Raw genomic sequence first — 20,786 nt, 5'->3', positions numbered from 1 at the left:
GGAGTTAATCCTTTAAATGAAATGTTAAAAGATCTCACTCGGTGCACCAATGTCTATGAACCCTCGAGAAGCTGCTCGTATAGAAGACATTTTTTAGTCTAACTAGGACGTGTGACGTAATGGAATTTTGTTCCTTTGACGTCATATGGAATTAATTCTTTAAATGAAATGCTAAAAGAAATCACTCGGTGCACCAATGTCTATGAACCCTCAACAAGCTGCTCGTATAGATGATATTTTTTAGTCTAACTAGGCCGTGTGACGTATTGGATTTTTATCCTCTGACGTCATATGGAATAAATTCTTTAAATGAAATGCTAAAACAACTCGGTATAGTAATGTTTATTAAACCTCATAATGTGACTCGCATTTTAAAAATACAATAGCTAGATTTAGATCTAATCTAGATTTTTTATACTAGATCTAGATTTTTTTTAAACACTAGAACTAGATTTTTTACTCTAGATTTAGATTTTTTTTTTACACTAGAGCTAGATTTTTTAAAACTAGATTTAGATTTAAGTTCTAATTAAAATCATTGTAGAATCTAGATCTAGAATTTCTTGGTCTTATTTAGAATGTTTTTTGTTTTACATGTTTCAGATATTCCTTCAGAGTTGTAGTCCAAACCTCCCTCAAGACGACGGGGGATGGGAGCGGGTAGGGTTTGAACCTGGGACCATCGATGAATCCAAACGACAGTCCAGCGCGCAAACCGCACTACCCGACAGCCATGATTTAGACTAAAAAATATTTTTTACAACGTCAAATCAATCTTTGAAACATTATTACTTTTAACAATCAAAACAAAATCACGTCTTGGATATTCCTTGCGAATATGCGGATCCGACAGGGATCCGTCTCCCACGGGGGCCGCCTCTGAGTGTGTGTTAACACAAACTCTCTTTGTAATCTTGTTATAATTCTTTGTTAGTTTTTATGAATAATTGTAAAACCAATTTCCTCAAGGATAATTAAGTCTATTAATTATTATACCTTTAGTTTTTATCTTTGTTTTGCAAGTACATAAAAAATCTATTTCGACCTTCTTAAACTTTTCTTTTGTTAATAACAGGGTGCTCAAGCTACTATTCACAGTAAGTCAGATTTCTTTTCATTACAATTAGTAAAACATTAACTTTGATAAAATAAAAAGATACATTTAAGTCTTACAGTCAAATATTTTTTTCTTTGCTGCACACTTTTTTTCACAAAGTATATATCAACTCACTTTGTCTGTCTGTCTGGTAAAACATTTGGACACATTATTTTTCCCACACCTATTCTCAGATCAAGTAGAAACTTTGCACACTTATTAGTTGACACAGACTAGACATGAATCAGTAAAAAAGATTAACTGATTAGTTAATTAATTATATAAATTTTGTTTGATACCATAAAGGGAAATTAATCCTTCAGTATTATAGATAAATAAGTAGGTTTCATCTCCTTAGATAATTGAGCATGTTATTGCTCCCAAACCCATTCTTGGATAACTTGAAACTTAAAACAATTATTTATTTTACCTTACAAAACATGCTCCAGTTTTAAAAATTTGTAACCAATTAATCAATTAAAATTGGTAATTAATTATTTTGTTTGATATTGAATAAGGGAAATATCTTCTTTATTATTGAGAGCTATAATTGTAAGTGCAAAGCTCTTTCCCTTAGAAAAGCTTAGTTTTTTGTTTTTTTTTAAAGGATTTTTTCATATTTTGCTTCTTATACAGTTAAGTTCAAGCATCCTCATTTTGTTTTATATTTTATCAATCACCTAATGTGACATGTAGATCCTAAGTTTATTGAAGATATCATGTTTCTCATAGACCCTCTTTTTTTTTTTTTTTAAAAAGGCTTTAACTCAGTCTTCATCTATTCCCTAGATCCTAAGTTTATTGAAGATATCACTGGTGATGAGGATAAGAACTTGGACTTAGTTTCTATATCAGAAACAATCACAAAGATCAAATTGGTGAGAATGGAAGTCATTCAACTCTAACATCATCTAAAGCACAGATTAAAATTTGTCATCAAGCAGTCTAATAATCTTGTTTAGAATATGTAATTAAAGCAGTCACTTCATCTGAGGCTCAAATTAGAATGTCTCTTTAGAAGTCAGGCTCAGATTAAAATGGGTCATTAAGCAGTCATATAATGTAAAAAGAATGAATACTAATACCTTGCTGTCAGGTTTAAATGATGCCATTGGTTTGAATTTGTTTTATTCTAGACACACCAGCACATCTTTAGAGAGAAACTCTCAGAGAGGGTTCCCCCAGAACTTTCTTCTCAAATAGACAGCAAGCAACTTTATGATCTTATTGGTGATGTTCGCATAGTACAGAATAGGCAGGCCCATCATATTGTAAGTAGCTAGTATTTATTTCAAGTGTATCTAACAGTCTCTGTTTTTAATAAATAGTAAAGACCACTTGAACATGACAATAGTTGCCACTTGTACTTCATTAGTCTTATTGTTTATCTACTTAGGAATGTAATATCCCAAGTTCTTGTTCAGGAAATCTACTGGATGTGGCTTTGAAAAAGTCCTTGGGTCAAGGTCCTCAAAACTATTTACAATGTATCACAGTGCTAGGGTCAGTCTTGATGAAACTTTGGAGTAACTCATGGATTATAGGAGATTTAGGAGCTGATAATGTTTATGTGAACAAAGAACATCAGAATTATAAGGTGACTATATTTTTCCCTATGGAGTCACTTCTATAATCTTTTGAACTTATATCCTTTATTCCACTTCCTTTTGCCATTTAGTTGATACATTTTATTTGAAACTTTTGTTTTTGAAGTCAGGCACAATGGTGGCAGAGGTTTTGAACTGAACATGTAATCATTTGATTTTTTTTTTAGATTTAAATAAAAATGTATTTATGCTTTTACATTGTTAGTATTTTTTATGTGGATTTTATTGAAGGTTTTTAGTTGTATTTCTTTAATACTATTTGATACAAAAAATATGAATGCCAGTATCATGAAGCTTCATGTATTAGACATTGGGACAAGTTTGAGTCGAATCACTGATAAAATGTGATCATATTTAAGTGAGACATTATCAATTTGAGCTTAAGCTAATCACTACACTTCACTAGATTCCACTATCACTACATTACCATTTAACACTATCAATACATTCATTCTTAACTTTATCTTTACATTCACCAAGTTAACACTATCACTACATTTCCAAATAAACACAAACTTAAAAATGTAATTGTATGAGTACATTTCTTAATAAACATATCACTACATTACACAATTATCACCATGACTATATTCCCTAGCTAACACAGTGACTGCATTTACTTCACAGGTTTACTTGGTATCAATGTCATACCTAAAACACCTAGAAAGTAATCTGCACATTAAAAAACAAATTTCCCATGAAGCTTCAACACTTAGCAGGTTCAGTGTTGTTTTTGTTAGGAAAACTATTCTTTCCTATAGCTTAATTTATTTGTTGAATTATTATTTGTCATTGTCTATCAATAAATTACATAATTTGGCTTAAATATTGTGCATTACTCTATTTAGACTGTATTTCACTTGTCACCAGGGCAGCCCCTGAGGTTGTTAAATCAAACGCATTTACCTGTGAAAGTGATGTCTATTGTTTTGGTTATTTGATCTGGGAAATATTCACAGCACTGCACAAGGATGGCACCAAGGTTGAAGAGTTTAGGAAGTTAACATCTTTAGATACAACAAAAGTAAGTTTCATAGTCACTTGGATTTCATCTTTCTCCATCAACTTTGGATGGGGATCAAAGAATACTGAGGAGTTTTGAGAGCAAAACTATAACAGTGAGAGTTTGTACATCAAATAAATCAGAAGGACATCATTTCTAGGACTAGTGAGACAGGATGATGATAATAATATAATAATAATTTAACTTATAAAGCACATTAGACATAAACACAAGAGTTAAAATGACAAACTAATCTAAAGAAGTTTTGAACAGACAGGACTCAAATTTCTTCATGAATGTTGTGAAACATGTTTGTCTGCAATCAATAGGGAGTGAATTCTAAACTTTTAGTAAATGCACTGAAAAAGTTTGCATACCATAACGTTTGAGGGAGAAACATAGCATGACTATAAGTGTTGAGTCCATAGAGCACAGGGATCTCTAATGGACAAATGGAGTGATCAGTAGAAGGACATTGCTTTATTGTAGGCAATCAAGTGTAGGCAAGAACACATTAGCAGAATCATTCTTGTTTTTTTGTAGGACTATTCATGCAGCTTAGTGAAAATTGGGTATACCTGCTAACACTTGGGTATACCTGCTAACACTTGGGTATACCTGCTAACACTTGGGTATACCTGCTAACACTTGGGTATACCTGCTAACACGGCATTGCAGTAGTCAAGGCCTGAGAGCATGTCACAGCTAGCTTTTTGTTGACTTCATTGTAAATATGGTTGGATCTGTGCAGCTGCAGAAAGAGCAGACTTATGACAAAGTTTCATCAATGCATTCAGCAGGGACAAATATTACATGAGTTTTTAAGGTCCTTTCACTTTGCTGCCTTGTGTCATGACTGAAATATTTGTTTTTAACTGAAGCTGTTTTTTTTTCATCAACTAGAAGTAGTTAGTACTCTGAAGGAATGACTCCGAGATAACTCTTCAGTGGTAAGATATCAAAACAGAGAGATTCATTTTCCAGTTATTCTTCTACTACAAGTGTACCAAAGTTGGTGTTTGTTTTCTCTGTGTCACTTGGCCCTTCACTTTCAAATTAACTTTCTCATGGCTTCATAGGATCAATAGAACTCTGATTCAAAGTCTCTATGATTTAGGCAGTCATTACGCTTCTTCACTTTTTGACATCAAATTAAATGTATATTTGATCTTTTACTATTTATTTCTTGCATATTTGATTCATCTTTGTTTAAAGAAGACTTCTGCCTAAACAGTAACATACTACATCAAAGAGTGAGTATTAACTTTCTCATGGCTTCATAGGATCAATAGAACTCTGATTCAAAGTCTCTATGATTTAGGACTTCTCTCTCTGGTCTGGGCAGCTGGACAAACGTCTGTTGGGTGCAGACCTTGCCATTGGGTTTCTTGGAGTTTGCATTCTCCCTGCGGAGCTTGACACATAACTTTTTTTTCAAACATCTGGGTGCAGCCATCAAGATTTGAGTTCCTCTCATCAGCACTGGCAGATTGACAGATGTCTTTAATGTCCTCAGCTATGAGCTTGGGGAAAGACACAACGTTGTCTTGTTCTGTCTGGCTGACGGAGGCACTCACGCCATGGACGTCTGTAGCAAAAGCGCTGGTTGAGCTATTGATCTCTGTCTCTTCTCTGGTTTCTTCATCTGTCTCTTTCTGCGAGTCACCCTTGATCACATTCTGAAAGCCAGCCAACATCTGCTCTTGAAAGGTGATCAAGAGCTCTACAACATCGGGTTTGAGTTCAAAGAGGTATGTGTTTGGATCTTCCTCTTCATCCACTAGGGCTTGCCGGAGACGTTCTTTAAGAGTTTCGTTGCTCCTTTCGTAGTACTTCAGTCCTCGCCATTTCAGCTCTTGTTTCAATTCTTTCAGATTCAGTTCGTCTAGCAGTTTTACAGAAGCCATAGGAAATCCCACTTCTGACACCAGTGTTACGATCCTCTCTCCTAATCAGGCCTTCTGCAAACACTGCTAAACACAACACAACATATCAACACATCAAGAACTCGACAACAATACTCCAAATAATCTGGTACTTTAATAAGGGTCAAATAAAACAGCCAATATGACACAATTGGCAACACAATCAACTACTACAACGTTAGACTGTATATCACTGTACTTAACTCATAAACTCTACTGTCTCTTCCTAAACTCGTACGTTTCACTGGAGGACTGCACCAGGACCGACTTCATGGCTGACTAACAGTCCCGGTCTCAACGCTCTCCGGTCTTGAACTGCTCTTTCCTACACACTGTGTCTGGTCGGCGCAGGCTTATGATCATATGACCATAACACGGGCGCAATTCACGTGCAAAGTTCATGCCAGTACTGTCCCTTGCCTTTCAATATAGCACGCTAAACTGTATTACTGGCCTGTGTCACACATGTCAGCTGATCACACACAGTTAACCCTTTTGCGCCGCGAATAGGGTTATAACAATGTATTCAAAAAAATTAAATCTATGTTGTACCTTAATTACATTTCAGAAAAAAATATATTCAGTAAAATAAATTGTTTCTGTATTTTTGTCTTTATTTTATTGAGTTTCTTTAATGTATTTATTTATATATTTGATGTTAACAAATCAAAAAAATAAAATAATTGTTGATTTTTTTAGGAAGAGGACATTTATAAGCATGTAGCATCAAGAACTAGATTCTGTTTCCCTTCTTGTTGTGATGAAAGAAGTACAGTTTACTGTTGTTCACAGGCTATGAAACAGTTTATTCTCACCTGTTGTCACATTCAACAAACAAAACGTCCCAGAAAAAATCTTGTTCAAAAATTTAAAGAGTATGTAGACATTTTTTTTTTCTCACTGGCAAATTAGACTTTGGGCAAAAAAAGTATTTTAACAAATAAGATTTTTCAATAATTCAACAACATGTAATGAGTTCTACACTTAGATAAGATTTAAGAACAGGTCATTTATTGGTCCAAACAAATGAAAATTCAGTTTTACTACAATTGTTCATATCTACATTACTACAATTTGTGACAAGTGCAGTATTTGTGTGATGGTGTTGGCATGTCTGGGGTTTTAGTTTTAAAAGACAAAAGTTAACATACAGGCACAGAGTTAGCAATAGGCAAACAACAAATAGTGAATTATAGGTCATAATTAATGAAAATTTATTTTCATTTTGTTTTAAAGAAAAATTACAATTGGATGTAATTCTAGGAAAATATAATCATCACTTAATGAGTTTGGCAAGTGATTGAGTGTCCTAGTGCTTATCTTTGGTCCTATTCATGTTAGTACTGGTGTGGCTGGTAGCTGCGACTGACTAATTGTTGGGCTAGTGGAGTGAATCCAGGCTGGTGGCAGTTCAGGTTTGGTGGACCAGGTAGCGATGGTGACCAACTTGTAGCTGTAAGTGCTAGAACATTGTAGTTCTCAGCTAAGGCAGATGACCTATATGAGGGATATAGACTGCGATGAAACAAAGAAAGGAAAATAACAGGTGGTGTAGAAGCCCTTTTGGGAAGGACATCTTCAGATTAAATCTGATTAAACTTTTGTTTAACATTGAGAATGAAAAAGTGACAATAGCTGGTTTTATAATATATGAGTTTCAAATGTAGCTAAGCGAGCTAATAGGGCAATTACTTCCACTATGCACAGATCTCATTTGAAATCAAAAGGAGAATATTAGTTCCCTACATATTTACATTGAAGTTGAGAGGCATTACGTTCAAAGGTATAGGCATAACATTTGTTGGCTTTGTAGTACTCTTATTATGCATGCACCATTAACTTAGGAATGAAATATTTGATTGACAAAGCACTTTTTAAAATGATTGCAACTAAATAAAATACAGAAAAGAAGTTTAGAAAATATTCTTGCTATTTATTAATTGTAATTCATTGTAAAATTGTTTAGTCCTAATAAAATGTTTTGCTTTCTGTGTAATTAATTGTATCATTTAACAGTATTGGTCTCAAATTTTTTTTTTTTTTTAGGATCTGCAAAACTGATTATGATTGCCAGTTCTCTGAGTAGCTATGAATACATTCATCATTTTCTTAATGGCAATAATTTGTGACAGAGTGTAAGATGTACATTGCCATTAGCTCAATCAAAGTATGATGTATTGAGATCTAACTCTATTCAGATATATAAAAGGCAGTTGCCTCCAGTTATTTTCTTATTATATCATTGTACATGACTGACTTGCTTAGTTGTTGACTTGTCGCTTTAAATGCATGATGCATGACAAAGTTCTGGTCATTTGAACCATCTATAATAACTGAATGTTAAAAAAAAATTTTCTCATTGGATTAGTTTCTACACTCTTATTTTTAATATTATATTTTTTTTTAAATGTCCGACTCATGGAATGGTATGAAAAGGTAAAAAAATCAAGCATATCAATTAACTACATGTGTTAAAAAACACACACACACACACACACATACCTGTATATAATAATTGGAAGTCCTGATGACTGACTCACTAATAATTCTACCACTTGTCATGAACATGTTTATAAAAATGTCATCTGTTGTTACTGAAGTCTAGAACAACTAAGCAAAACGGCAGCAGTTAAATTGACCAAAAACGATTTTTTTTTATTCATAATTTCAACCCAATGTTTTTTAAAGCTCACATATAAATATCTAAAATAAAGTAAAAAATTATAATTTCACTTATTAACACTTCTTTTGGTATTTTATTTTTGTTTATTTCTATTCATGACTTTATAAGGACAACTTAAGAAGACTAAACTACAAGTAACTAGGCCTCTATTCTAAATCAAGTGTATCTGTTTTTATCTATCTAAAATTAAAAGTTAAAAAAAAAAAAAGATCACTGTGAATATAAGAGTTAATAAGAGCCTATTAAAACTGAGTGATTTTAAAGTTTAGATTTTTGAATGACCAAATAAAATACAGATAGTCATGTGTAAAGAGTGAACTCAATTGTGAATTGTGTAAAGAGTGAACTCAATTGTGAATTGAGGAATGCAAAAAAAAATTCATAGTTGGGGGTGTGGGCATTCTATTGGAGGATGCCAAAACATTATGCCATGTCATTGAAATCCTGACTGTTCCACTGAATATTAAAAATGATTCAGATCAAACTAACCAGAAATGTGTATCCTTATGTGTTTTTGGAGCTCAAAGGCAGCTGTTCCATTGGAAGATACAATGGCCAAAAAGTGTGTTGTTGAAAATATTGGTAGGGGGGGAGGGGTTATAATGCATTGCAATGAAAAGGCTAGAACTGATTGGCCTAAAAGAAGTGTTTGTGCATACTCTTTAATAGGAGGTAGTGGGTCATTTGATTAAATGATGAAAAAGACACACAAAAAAAGGGACTAAGAATTTGAGTGCTTGAAAATTGTGTTAGGGGTGGGGGACTACTGTAATGCAGACCCTTTTATTGATGGGTTCAAAAGTAGTGTTATGAGCAATATATGCATATACCAACTATTTCAACCATAATATAGCATATGTAACATCTAATATAACATTATTCTGTAAATGAAAATGCCAAGGACCCTAGATTGAGCAATAGTATGTCAAACTCTGACCTATTGCACTGTAACTGGGTTTACCTGATTCCTTGAGATACAAATTTGACCTGGGTGTAAATCTCATTTTATGGTGTGAATGTTGAGTTCCAACTATTTCTACCAGGATTGATCAGTGTTGTTTTGGTTTAGGATAAAGAACATTTTATTTACAGTCAAAGAGGTGTTTTTATTAACACATTATAGTGTAATGTGTATGCTTCAAAACTTTGTTCACCCTGTCATGTGGGGACATGTTATGGAATATAGCCTACTCAGTAAAGGAGGTTCTTACATACCTCAAACTCCACCCTAATTCTAATTATTATTTAAGCCAACTTTTATTGAAATTGTAGAAACAGTTCTGATGGATGGGCTTTATAAACTTCTTTTTTTTTTTTTCATAAATAGTGTAAGTATGTAAATGTGTTCAGCTTGTAGCATTTTTGTTTCTAGTTTATTATTTTGATACTTATATGTATATAGTTACTTGGTGAGTACACATTGTTATTAAGTCTACTTGTGTAAAATATAATATTCTTTGAGCATAAACGTACACTGGAAGCTAACTGGAATTGTAAAATTGATGTATATTTTGTAAACTAAGACCATGGTCAATAAAAACAACAAAAATGTGTTTTCTTGTGTTATTGATTCATTCAGACCCAACAGGTTTACAAAATTTACATTGAATCCAAACTCTAAACATTTTTAATTGTCGCACTCTGTTCACTTGGAGGCGACGGTCAACAACTATTTCTTTTTCTTTTAAACCAGCCTTTTCAAACATATCTTTCAATTCATCTAAAAAAATAAATAAAAGAAAAATCTTGTAATACTAAGGAGAAAAAAAAAGGTTCAAATGTCATAAAATAACAATGGTAATCTTAGTCTTTGTAAGATAGTAGTTCATTGTGTACCTTGTGTAAAAAAATAAACTCTTGTTCCATCTCCTCTGACATAAAAATTTTCAGATAGGCACCGATCTAAAAGAAAAGAATCATTATTTATGGAATAGATTTTTATTCCAACAAATGATAAGCTCAAATAGATTGATGGGTTAAAACAAGAGAAGGTAATACAATATAATATTAAAATGGAAAGAAACACTACCTTATCTTAAAGAGAGAAACTTGATGTAGCATCTAAGAAAAGTATGATAACCTATTTCTTTTTGTCATAGGTTTTTAGATAATCTAAGTAATATATTTAATATATAAAGTAGAATGAGGCGTATTTATTTATGTATGTATGTCCATGTATAGAAATCAAAACCGTTTCACTGATCTTAATAAAACTTGGCAGAACTGTTCCTTGGGTACTAACTTAGACAGTAGTGTATGTGTGGAGCCCTAAAACAAACTTAAGACCCTCAAAAAAAATAAAGTTGACCAGCTCTATGTTAGCATTATAACTTCATCGATCTAGGCCATGTTTACATGAGAAAAGATCGAAATGATCTAGATCTACATCTAATTTTAAGAACTACACTTTGCACAGATAGTTTTTTACTAAGACACATGAAAATACAATAGCATTTTTTACATAAATTCGTTTCTTATATCTGCGAATGTAGAATTCCTGATGAGCATTCTTTCATTAGACAATACAGTAATGTTACACATCTTTCTATTCCTAGACCTAGGTCTAAAACTCTATGATGTTATAACTTCTATTCGCAAAGATAGTTTTATACTTTAACACATGAACATACTAATTATAGTCCATTCATTTCATAATTTAATCAAATTAACATTCAAATTTGTTTTTTCTAAAGCATTTTTTATGCATTCGTTCGCCCTAAAGCTGCGAAGCCGTGTTAAGATATATTCTAATAGTTTCATTCATTCGCGTACATCTAATTAAAAAGGTCACGCATGCGCACATGCAAAATGAACTCTATCCAAGCCAATATTTAACTCTAGATTACTCTAGATCTAGATCTATGACTCTATGTCTAACTCTTTATTCTTTAACACATGAACATACAAAATTAAGTCTATTCATTTAATTTTAATCAAATATATGTAGGCCTACAAGCATATGTTTTTATTTGAAAAAATGGATTTAAGTCGATTAACTATATTGATAGCACCAGTCACTCATACTATTTTTTACATTTTTACGCATTCGCTTTACTTATAACATTATTATTTCGTTTAATTGTTTACAAACCACTCGCAGTGACTCATCGACAGTTATACGCAAACAAAAAACCTGCAGGCAATATATGTCTAGTATATATAAATAATGTTTCAATATCTTCCTGTATTTTTTTTAGTGTATTGTTTGTTCTGACACCTACATTGTATTCCACATCCCGAGATGTTATGGGTAGTGTGCAAGTTCTATGTATAGTTTTACCTTGTTTTCTAAAGCTAATTTTTGGACATGTGAAGCAACATGCAGGTAGAAGATGTTCAATGTATACTTTCCTTCTCATCAAAACAACCATCTCAATCAAATTAGTCATAAAACTATTTGGCTTACTTTCTTTAAATCGAAGTTGTGCCATGTCATAACGTCCATAGTCTCGAAACAAAAACATTCCACCAGGTTTTAGATAACAAGCTAACCTTTTGATGGCCTCAGACATTCTGAAATTTAGAGAAAATGCATGTCCTTCTGTTCTATTATTAGAATGTAATAACTTGACCAACTGTACACAACTTATTTTATTATTAGAATGTTGGCCATCTGTACACAACTTATTCCATCTTATATATCTTTCTTTCTTTCTCAATCAATCATTTACAGAAGAAGCAACAAAATATATTTTTAAATTAATATTATAAAGTTGAAAATTCCAAACGTAATGTACTTGCTTGTCTGGAGAAATAGCAGATAATACAAAGATCATAATAATAACATCTAAACTTTCTTTCTCAATCGGAACAGCAGCTTGTTCATCTGTTATATCATAGACAAAAGCATGACATCTCTTTGTGTCGTAATCTGGATGAGACTAAGTACAGAAACAAAACATAAAGTACAGAAACAAAACATATAAATCTTCTTAGTGTTCACTTTAGTAAGTATTCTGAGTTTTGAGTAACAGAAAGAAATAAAAATAATGACCAAAGCTAACTCCTTGCTATCATCTTATTCACATCATCTTATTCACTACTGTTTGTTTTTTTTTTAACTGAAAGAACAAGTAGAAAAATGTATATCTGTGCCCCACAAGACAGTAGGCACAAGACAAAAAAAGAGCTCATGAAAAATAAAAAATAACAAGTATTGAAAATGTCATTGTATTCTGGTAGCATCTAGACATGTAAGGAACTATGTATTGATATAAGGCCTGGAGAAAATTATAAAGTGTTAAATCAAGATTTGAATTTCAACATATTCCGTACTTTCAATAAATACACTTTCATGACATTCAATCAATGGAGAAACTATTGTACTTGTTGATTAAGCTAATTGAAGTTAAGTTATCCTTTTATAGCTTGAGTTACAGTTCTTGTCTTTCAAACCTACTCAGGAACAACTAAGTAGCTCATTGCAACATGATTTCTTTTTTGCCATTTGATACTGTCTTGTGACATTATGACAAGAGATTCTAATTGTTATACTTAGTATTCAGATCATTCCCATAACCTTAAAAGGAAAATTCAAGTGAAAATACAAAATGTTTAGTTCTGAGTGAGTCTGCAGGCAGTGTGGAAGAGAATTGTCTTTGAAAAGTGAAATAAGAAATAGGTTGTTGGAAGAGAAAGTGGGCTGGAAGTTCCTAAACCTAGCTCCAATCAACAAGTAATTATTGTAGCTTTATAGTTCAAAAAGTGCTAATTCAAAAAATGTGTTAATATCATATTGTGCTACAGGTGCCACAATGGCTCTATACACTCTATAGTGCTTCAAATATTTCAATGTAAAAAACACTAAAAAAAAGTATTACAGAAAGAAAAGCAATATATTTGTAATGTAGCAATACGATGTGAATGTACAATGAAACGAAATATTTTAAAGTTACAAACTTGATTGACTAAATACAAGGCAAAAATAACTTGGTAGTGAATTGAAGTTTAGCTCCATCATTCAATTTTTCAGTAATTTCACCATCTTACAAATGTGCATCTCATATTTTAAAGTCACTTGACAATTGTTAACTTTACCTACCTTCACTATATAAACAGCAGTGGAAGAAAAATCACAGCAATACACTTTCAGATTGGGATTTCTAAAAGAAAATATTTATATAATAAATGGTTATTATCCTTGAGGAAATTCGTCTTACAATTGTGCAATGCACATAAGATAATTTTATTGGTCCAAGCAAATGGAAATTCAGTTTGACTACAATTTTCCACCTCAGTATTATTACTATAACAATATAGATGCAAACATGAACACATTCACACACATATACACAACCAGAAATGTATGAATTAGGCTTTTATGTGCTTTTTGGTGACAACCTTGAAACACCCTTACTGAAAATGGAATACCAGTAAAGGAGTTTTTAAATCTTTCTGTTCTAGCCTTAATGGAGAGGAGCCGACCACTTCATCCAGATCTGATGTCACAGTGGTTTAATGGGTGCAGATTGTCTTTAAGAATTTTGGAAAAGCATCTTTTGTGAAAAAATTCTTTAAAAAATGGTGGCTATGTTTAAGCGATAAAGGACGCTTTTTTTAATTAGCCTATTAATTAGATGTCTTTGTGCCAGTGAAATATTACTATACAGCAGGTGAAAGCAAACGTAAGCAGACTACTGATGGTTGCTGTCATAATACATACTTTGTCATGGTAATGAGGACAGCCAATACAATGTCAAATATTATGTAATGGTTTAAAAATGTTCATAAAAGAACAAGCTTACTTGTTAGTCTTTAAAATGGGAAAAACTGTATTTCCAACACCACATCCAACCTTTTGGAAAGATGAACAAAAAACTATTAAGGAGTGAAAGAATGGTCTGGTGAAATAAAATTTAAAAAAACTATTAAGGACTGAAAGAATGGTCTGGTTAAATGAAATTAAAAAAACTATTAAGGACTGAAAGAATGGTCTGGTGAAATGAAATTTAAAAAACTATTAAGGACTGAAAGAATGGTCTGGTGAAATAAGGTTACAGCCTACATCTAATGATTATACTTGCCAACCTCTAATAATTTGAAAGTGGAGTCCGACAAAACATTCTGCTCAGCATTCTGTTCTTCAAGCTTTGTTTGAGTACAAGAAATGTTTTGTTGTAAGTTCATGTCACTAGAACATTCTTGAGCTGCTCCATGAAGCTCATGAAACTCTGTGAACAGCCACTGTCTGTCTTTGAAGAAGTGATTGTTATGTACAGAGTAGAACTCATCCCAGTGTTTCACTGCATCTCTTTCTAGCTCAGCTGTAGAATGGAAAGCAGTTCAATTTATGAACCTATTACAAGGTGTAGTGAATAGTCTGATATTTATCTACATCTTACTGATGTGTAGTTAGTAGCCTTTAAGCTGCGTAATAATAAAACCTAGTTTATCTTGAGATGCTTTATGGTCTGCATGCTTCATTGCAATCTTTTTAGCAGCGGTCTCTTGCTCTTCATCCCATTCAACATTATCCCTAGACACAGAATCATAACAAAACAGATCAAATATATTACATTAGTATCAAATTCATTGGGTAAAAACATCGAAAGGAAAAAAAGATATTAATTATCAGATAGAACAAAATATTCAATAGCGAATAATATAGGGATGACATTTTACAGACTTGATACTACCTGCAATGTCACAACTAATATGAGGTAGATAAAATGTTTTCTTTTAAATTTAATTATACTAATGTTCTGTACAGTTCAGGCATTAACTTAGCATTAAGAAGTTACCATGTTAACATGTAATAATGTTAAAGTCAATATTAGAATTTAAAAAAAAAAAAGGTAATGATGGATAATTTGAATATGTTGGTAAAAACAAAATATAATTGTAATTTTAGCAATATTGATAGAAAACATATAATAAAGTTTAACTATTACATCAATTCACTATACCTAATACTTTCAAAAGTCTAGAATGGATGAGTGTGAAATGGTTCAACTTCACTACATTGAGTTCAAAGTTTGTAAAGCAGTATGTTTAAACCAAAGCCAGTAAAGCTAAAATTTCACAATTTTGACCAACCAAACATTATGTTTAAACTAAAGGTAATATGTTAAGATTTTGACCAACCAAGCATTCTGTTTAAAAACACTGTTAGGATCTGTAAGAAATCTTGTACCGAATTTGGTCCTTTTGTCTTCTTGTTCCTGACTAGCATTGTCTCCCATTAGTTCGGACATTTTCTCTATTTCTGCCATCACAAACTATTCCAAAAAGAACATATATAAAAAAAAGATGAATATGAAACTAAAAATTTCAAGAAATAGTTAACATTATTATTTACTTAGTCATCTGTGTTTTGACATAAAGTCAACAAGAAAATTCTTAATTTGATGTTATGTTTTTCTACAAATATAATTGATTTAAACTTGATTGTAAATATATAAATTGTATACTACCAGGTCACATGAAGTTTCCAATGAACATGTATGATTGTTTTCAGTTAGTGCAAACAAAAAAAATGTACAGATCAATTTAAACAATGGTAAAATTAACTACAACTTCTCAATATCCATGTTTTTAGAATCTAGGTCTAGATCTCTATTGAGATTGTCTTAGAGCTTAGATTCTCAACAGCCACATGTAACAAAGAGGACGCAAAGACTTACTTTTCATTTGAAAAATGTGTGTTCTATTTGTATTGTAGTTGTAGATTTATGCATACATATTACATATAATATAAAGGCAACACTTGGGACCAAATTTTTTATTAGAGAAGATAGTGAATTAAATATAATGAAAATAAAGGACTGCATTGACAAGGGCAAGAACCAGTGTCCCCAGATACGGCGACTCAGCCTAGCAGTAATGCAGTACTATGCAAGCTAACCTCTAAATCATAGAGATATCCAAAAAAACATCTTCCTTATCCAAGGCAGCTCACATATATGTAATTACCACCCCAGAAGTCAATGGAAACATGCCCCACCTATCTCAGACCCCACCTCGTCACACGCGACTTCAACAATTTTTAACAGAGTAGACACAGACAGCCTTTATGCATATATTAGACAAACAATGGCTCTATTAACTTTTGTGTATCTCTCAATGTGGACAACATAAATACATTACATCTAGATGCTTCAATGGGTAGGAACAATCAAGTCATAAACATAAATACAAATGTGAAAAAAAGTGATGAAAATATTAATGATGCATAGATATTACACATACATGTGTTGGCTGTGTTAAAACTTGTGCAACCACATAAATAGCAATATTTAAAAAGTTAACTTATTAATTTTTTTTCTTTTTACTTTGTGCCCCCCCCCCCCTTTTTAGCTGAGCTGCTGGCTGGGGTCTGGTAGGGGATCGCTTTAAGCAGTGGGGTCCAGAAGAGTTTAAAGAATGTAATGAAAAAAAAAATAAACTTACAGATATATAATTAATTATAACACAGTTTTTCTTTCCATATTTATAATATGTTCGGAATTCAAAAGTAAGTACATGAATGTCACTAACTCTAGTCTTTTTTTTTCAGAAATAAAGTATCATAGATATTTAAAGTGCTAAGTATACTAGAAATCGTGGAAATTGTATTTGAAAGGCATCGTGTTCCCCTCCAGTCATTAATAAGTCTGGGTCTGAGCCAAGTGTGTTCCAGCACTTTGCGCTTCAGAATTTCATTCTCCTAGCATGTACAAATCACTCATAGTAAGTTCATGTCCAAAAAGGACAACTAATGGGTAATAAAATAACTGTGTTCCTAGGTATTACTAATCATAGTTAAGATTTCATTTATAGTTTATTTATATTATATGTCTATATAATCGATTTGTATTTGTAGAAACAAACAGAAATAAATCTATAAATTAAATATTATAATTAAACAAACATGACATTTTAAGCTACATTTATTCTATGATTTAATTTCCATCCATGGACCCTCTTCTTGTTTTCATATTTGTTTTGTTTGTTATTTTTTACACCTTAATTAACCCCCCCCCACCCCAGACTCTTAAATTATAAATCTTTAGTTTACATGACTCTCTATCGCCCCCCCCCCCCCCCCACTGCCAAACTACACGCTTAGTGTAGACCTGTACCTCACTCTCCTTGCCGCCAGCTCACATGGTGTGATCACCTGCAGTGGCCATTGTCTCTGGCTTCAAATTAGCAGCCCACACTTTTTTTCTTTCATTCATAAATTATGAACTCTAAATATCTCGATCTAGGTCATGTTTATTCTTTGAATAAATCATAGATTAAATAATCCCTATGATATTTATTATAACGATATTGTTCTGTTTGGGAACAAAAATGAGTTAAATTCATTATTATTCACTGAACACCTCCTTTTTTTTTATTTCTGATAACAGCTAACAGTATAAGTCATAATAAACTTAAGTGTGATTGGAATGTCTTTCTAAAGATCTATGGATTGAAGCTTATTTTGATATGCCCATCAACATTGATTAAACAAGCTCATAATCTAGCCGACATCCTTTATTAATTATTTATTAGTTTATATGGATGTGAGTTCCCGGGGGAGGTAAAAGCAATAGCTTTACATACATAGTTACAGAGAATCTAAAAAAAACTACCTACTGCTTTGGAGACAAAAATACAGGAACTTATCTAAAATTGGACAAGCGCAGTGCTCAAATCATAAAAACAAACGAATTACAAACAAAAAAGTGAAGTGTTCGGTGAATGAGAAGTTGATGATGTGTTCGGAATATAAGAGCTTACCCTAGATAATGATAAAGTAATAAAATATATGCTTAATTATTTAATAATACTAATATAATTATACAAAATAAAATATAGACCTAGTGATTCTAGACTAGATCTAGTAGTAACTATATATATATTATATATATATCATTAGCATGATTAATTATGAGTATATCTAATCTAGTGTCACTAGTGACTAGATTTAGACACTAGATATACTCATAATTAATCATGATAATGAGTTTTGTGTTTTTGAGTTTTTTAGCACATCGCACACTTTAGGCCATGTCGTGCCCCATGGCCCATAATAATGATATAATGTTACTAGAGTAGTTTATTTATTCTGGACATTACATGAATTTGAACATTCGCTGTTTTTGTGGTCATTACAATAATTACATCTTTATTTTGACATTTAATATGAAACTAGCACGCTGTATAATTAATGTGCTAGTCCATTTTCCAATGATTCTGACCCAATATCCTTCCATTTACTGATTTAGCTATCTTTTTATATAAGAAAAAAGGATTACAAATTTGTAAGTCAGGTTGTTTTTTTCGTATGTTACCAGGATGACTTTACTCTTCCTAGGGTTAAGACTATGATTTTTTGGTTACTATTAGATCAGTCTAGTATTACTTACTTTTACTATTAGCATTATTATTAATATTATTACCGATCTATACTAATTACTAATGCTAAATATTTAATTACTTAACTTAAGTCTTAGTTATTAATACTGACTGTAGTTAGTGTAGTCTAGTGTAACACAGTAAGTGTAGTAATAAAACTTATAGTGATGGTACTTTGACATCCTTACTCTACTGACCTATAAACTGCTATATTAGCTGCTATATAGTTTTGAAACAGCATGGCTAGACTTCCAAACCCATGATGTTAGTTGATTAATAATTGTTTTTATATTTGCTTTATTTTTTAAAAACCCTTGTGCTAATCTTAAAGGAGGATTCCTAAGCCTTTAAATAATACCACATTGTCAACAAATGAAAGTCGTGTTTATTTTAAAAATTTACAGTAAAGACATAGGTAAGAATGATTTTGCATTTAAATATAATATCATTTTCAAGCAAGCTTGGTATTATTTTATTGAATTTAGACCTAGATTTATGCTTAAAGTTTGTTATTTCGTTATTTTTTAATGAAATTTTGTCCTCCAAAATTGAAAAAACTTCCCCTAACATGTGATAAATGATGTCAAATTAGGCTATTTTTCGAAATGGGTAAGTGGAAAAATTATAACTACCATAACAATCTATGACTATAGTATTAAAATCAATATTTCTATTATAGAGCAGTGTTAGAAATCTTTTTTTTTCTATACTTAGGTACACAAAATATAAAAGGAAATCAGCTTTAAGGCAAGTTTGAGCCCATCCTGACGATGTTAAATGAAGTCACTCCATGATGCAGCAACATGTGGTGCCAGATATTAGTAATTCTCGTTGATAATATGATTAATATGAAGTATTTAAATGATTTATGCATTGTTTAACAGCTTATCTTTGATCAGCCTAGTGGAGAGAATGCTATCAAAGTGTTATTTTACATTATATTTATAAATATTTGAAAGCGGAGGAAATTTCTACCAAACGGGTTTCTAGAAAAAGGATCGAAGCCAATTTTCAAACAATTTAATTAGCTGTGAATCGATGTTAGCTGCATGTGAGGTGAAATAATCAAATTAAAAACCATAAAATATAATGAATAATGGGGTAGATGTGTTCCAAATTTCAAGCTTCTATCTATTATGGTTATAAAGTTATGACGAGATAAATACGAAAATTCATTTTTTCGATCACAGTTTTTTGGATTATGGATATTTTCTATACTTCTATAGTCCATTTTTCTACACATAAAACCGCATATAACTTTGCTCCTATACTATCTATATTATATAAATATAACATAGAAAGATAAATTTGGTATCATTGTAAACCTCTCAGCAAGCTCTACATAACTAGATTCTAGATATAGTTTCTGTCGTTGTATATTCATTTTGAAATTTTTTTGTCAAATACCTTACTTAAGACTAAGTTATAGTAGTATAACTTATACTTCTATAATTTATTATTATACTATAAATTATAGTATAGTCATAGTGTTATCATAGTCGATAGTCATAGTTAACAATCGAGTCACACATGACAATGACATGTTTACCAGTCCGGACCAATGAGTAATGAATGATCTAATATTCTAATTAACACATAGATCTACATTTAAGTATGGCTAGAAATAGAGTTTGGGGTTTAAATCTAGATCTACTTATTAGGATTATCAGATAGATCTACCTGAGACTGAGTATCTACCTGTACCTGCTACCAGAACTGTCTGACATGCTATTCAGTTATTGACTAAGTTACAAATAAAGCAGATTGATCTCCCTTGTCTATAATGCTGTCAACTTATGTATTTTATTGTTTACTCGTTTAATTAAAGAATGTAGACTACACTAGACTTCAAGTGCCCTTACCCATGCCTTACCCGTAGGTCAACGGTGTCACTAGAGGCAGGGCCGGTCTTAGGCCACTGCAACCTATGCGGCCGCAGTGGGCCCGCACTTCATAGGCCCCGCGCGAATTCTAAGTGTGAATTATTAAATTAAACCATTTTTAACTTATTATTTAAGGGTTCCTGGAATTCTCCTGAAATAGCAAAATACACGAAAAACTCATGCAAATCTCCTTAAATAACAGACTAAATTGTCATTTCGGTGTGTCATATGGAAAACGCCAATCCTACTCGCGATAAAAAAAAAAA

General features: G+C 32.0%; 2 protein-coding genes across 12 annotated transcripts in view; one reads left to right on the top strand and one right to left on the bottom strand.

Annotated features, from left to right (window-relative positions):
* LOC106060163 (uncharacterized) overlaps positions 1–9,867 on the top strand; it is a 35,822-nt gene extending 25,955 nt beyond the window's left edge. For 6 of the 8 annotated variants that reach the window (XM_056041651.1, XM_056041644.1, XM_056041626.1 and 3 more), the window contains exons 19-26: positions 1,076–1,097; positions 1,886–1,974; positions 2,233–2,367; positions 2,493–2,693; positions 3,331–3,422; positions 3,574–3,727; positions 6,331–6,506; positions 7,678–9,867. In XM_056041651.1, the coding sequence (XP_055897626.1) occupies positions 1,076–1,097; positions 1,886–1,974; positions 2,233–2,367; positions 2,493–2,693; positions 3,331–3,422; positions 3,574–3,727; positions 6,331–6,506; positions 7,678–7,717 (909 nt within the window). In that variant the 3' untranslated portion in view covers positions 7,718–9,867. Of the gene's footprint in view, positions 1–1,075; positions 1,098–1,885; positions 1,975–2,232; positions 2,368–2,492; positions 2,694–3,330; positions 3,423–3,573; positions 3,728–6,330; positions 6,507–7,677 lie in introns of those variants that run through there. The other 2 variants (XM_056041656.1, XM_056041663.1) reach the window with 2 other exon arrangements.
* LOC106060164 (tRNA N(3)-methylcytidine methyltransferase METTL2-like) lies at positions 9,868–20,786 on the bottom strand. 4 transcript variants are annotated; one of them, XM_056041824.1, is made up of 10 exons: positions 20,511–20,786; positions 15,398–15,531; positions 14,698–14,789; positions 14,342–14,577; positions 14,059–14,108; positions 13,356–13,416; positions 12,056–12,195; positions 11,721–11,827; positions 10,151–10,216; positions 9,868–10,034 (listed from the first exon to the last, which is right to left on the bottom strand). In XM_056041824.1, exons 2-10 carry the CDS (start codon positions 15,523–15,525, stop codon positions 9,886–9,888), a joined length of 1,029 nt encoding a protein of 342 aa, XP_055897799.1. In that variant the 5' UTR covers positions 15,526–15,531; positions 20,511–20,786; the 3' UTR covers positions 9,868–9,885. The 4 variants fall into 4 exon arrangements, with proteins under 4 accessions (XP_055897799.1, XP_013073414.2, XP_055897802.1 ...); XM_013217960.2 differs by lacking the exon at positions 20,511–20,786 and adding an exon at positions 20,318–20,476; XM_056041827.1 differs by lacking the exon at positions 20,511–20,786 and adding an exon at positions 20,342–20,468.

This window comes from Biomphalaria glabrata, chromosome 1 (genome assembly GCF_947242115.1).
Source record: "Biomphalaria glabrata chromosome 1, xgBioGlab47.1, whole genome shotgun sequence".
Lineage (NCBI taxonomy): Eukaryota > Metazoa > Mollusca > Gastropoda > Planorbidae > Biomphalaria > Biomphalaria glabrata.
This window is presented reverse-complemented; position numbering and strand designations above follow the sequence as displayed.

What these genes read in the sequence shown, in the direction of transcription:
- LOC106060164 (XM_056041824.1), bottom strand. Translation starts at nt 15,525, where the DNA reads ATGGCAGAAATAGAGAAAATGTCCGAACTAATGGGAGACAATGCTAGT. An exon ending in GTTTTTAAACAGAATGCTTG is followed by an intron (nt 14,790 to 15,397) that starts GTTGGTCAAAAT and finishes TTCTGTGTCTAG; the next exon opens with GGATAATGTTGAATGGGATG. An exon ending in CTGCTGTTTATATAGTGAAG is followed by an intron (nt 12,196 to 13,355) that starts GTAGGTAAAGTT and finishes TTCTGTACTTAG; the next exon opens with TCTCATCCAGATTACGACAC.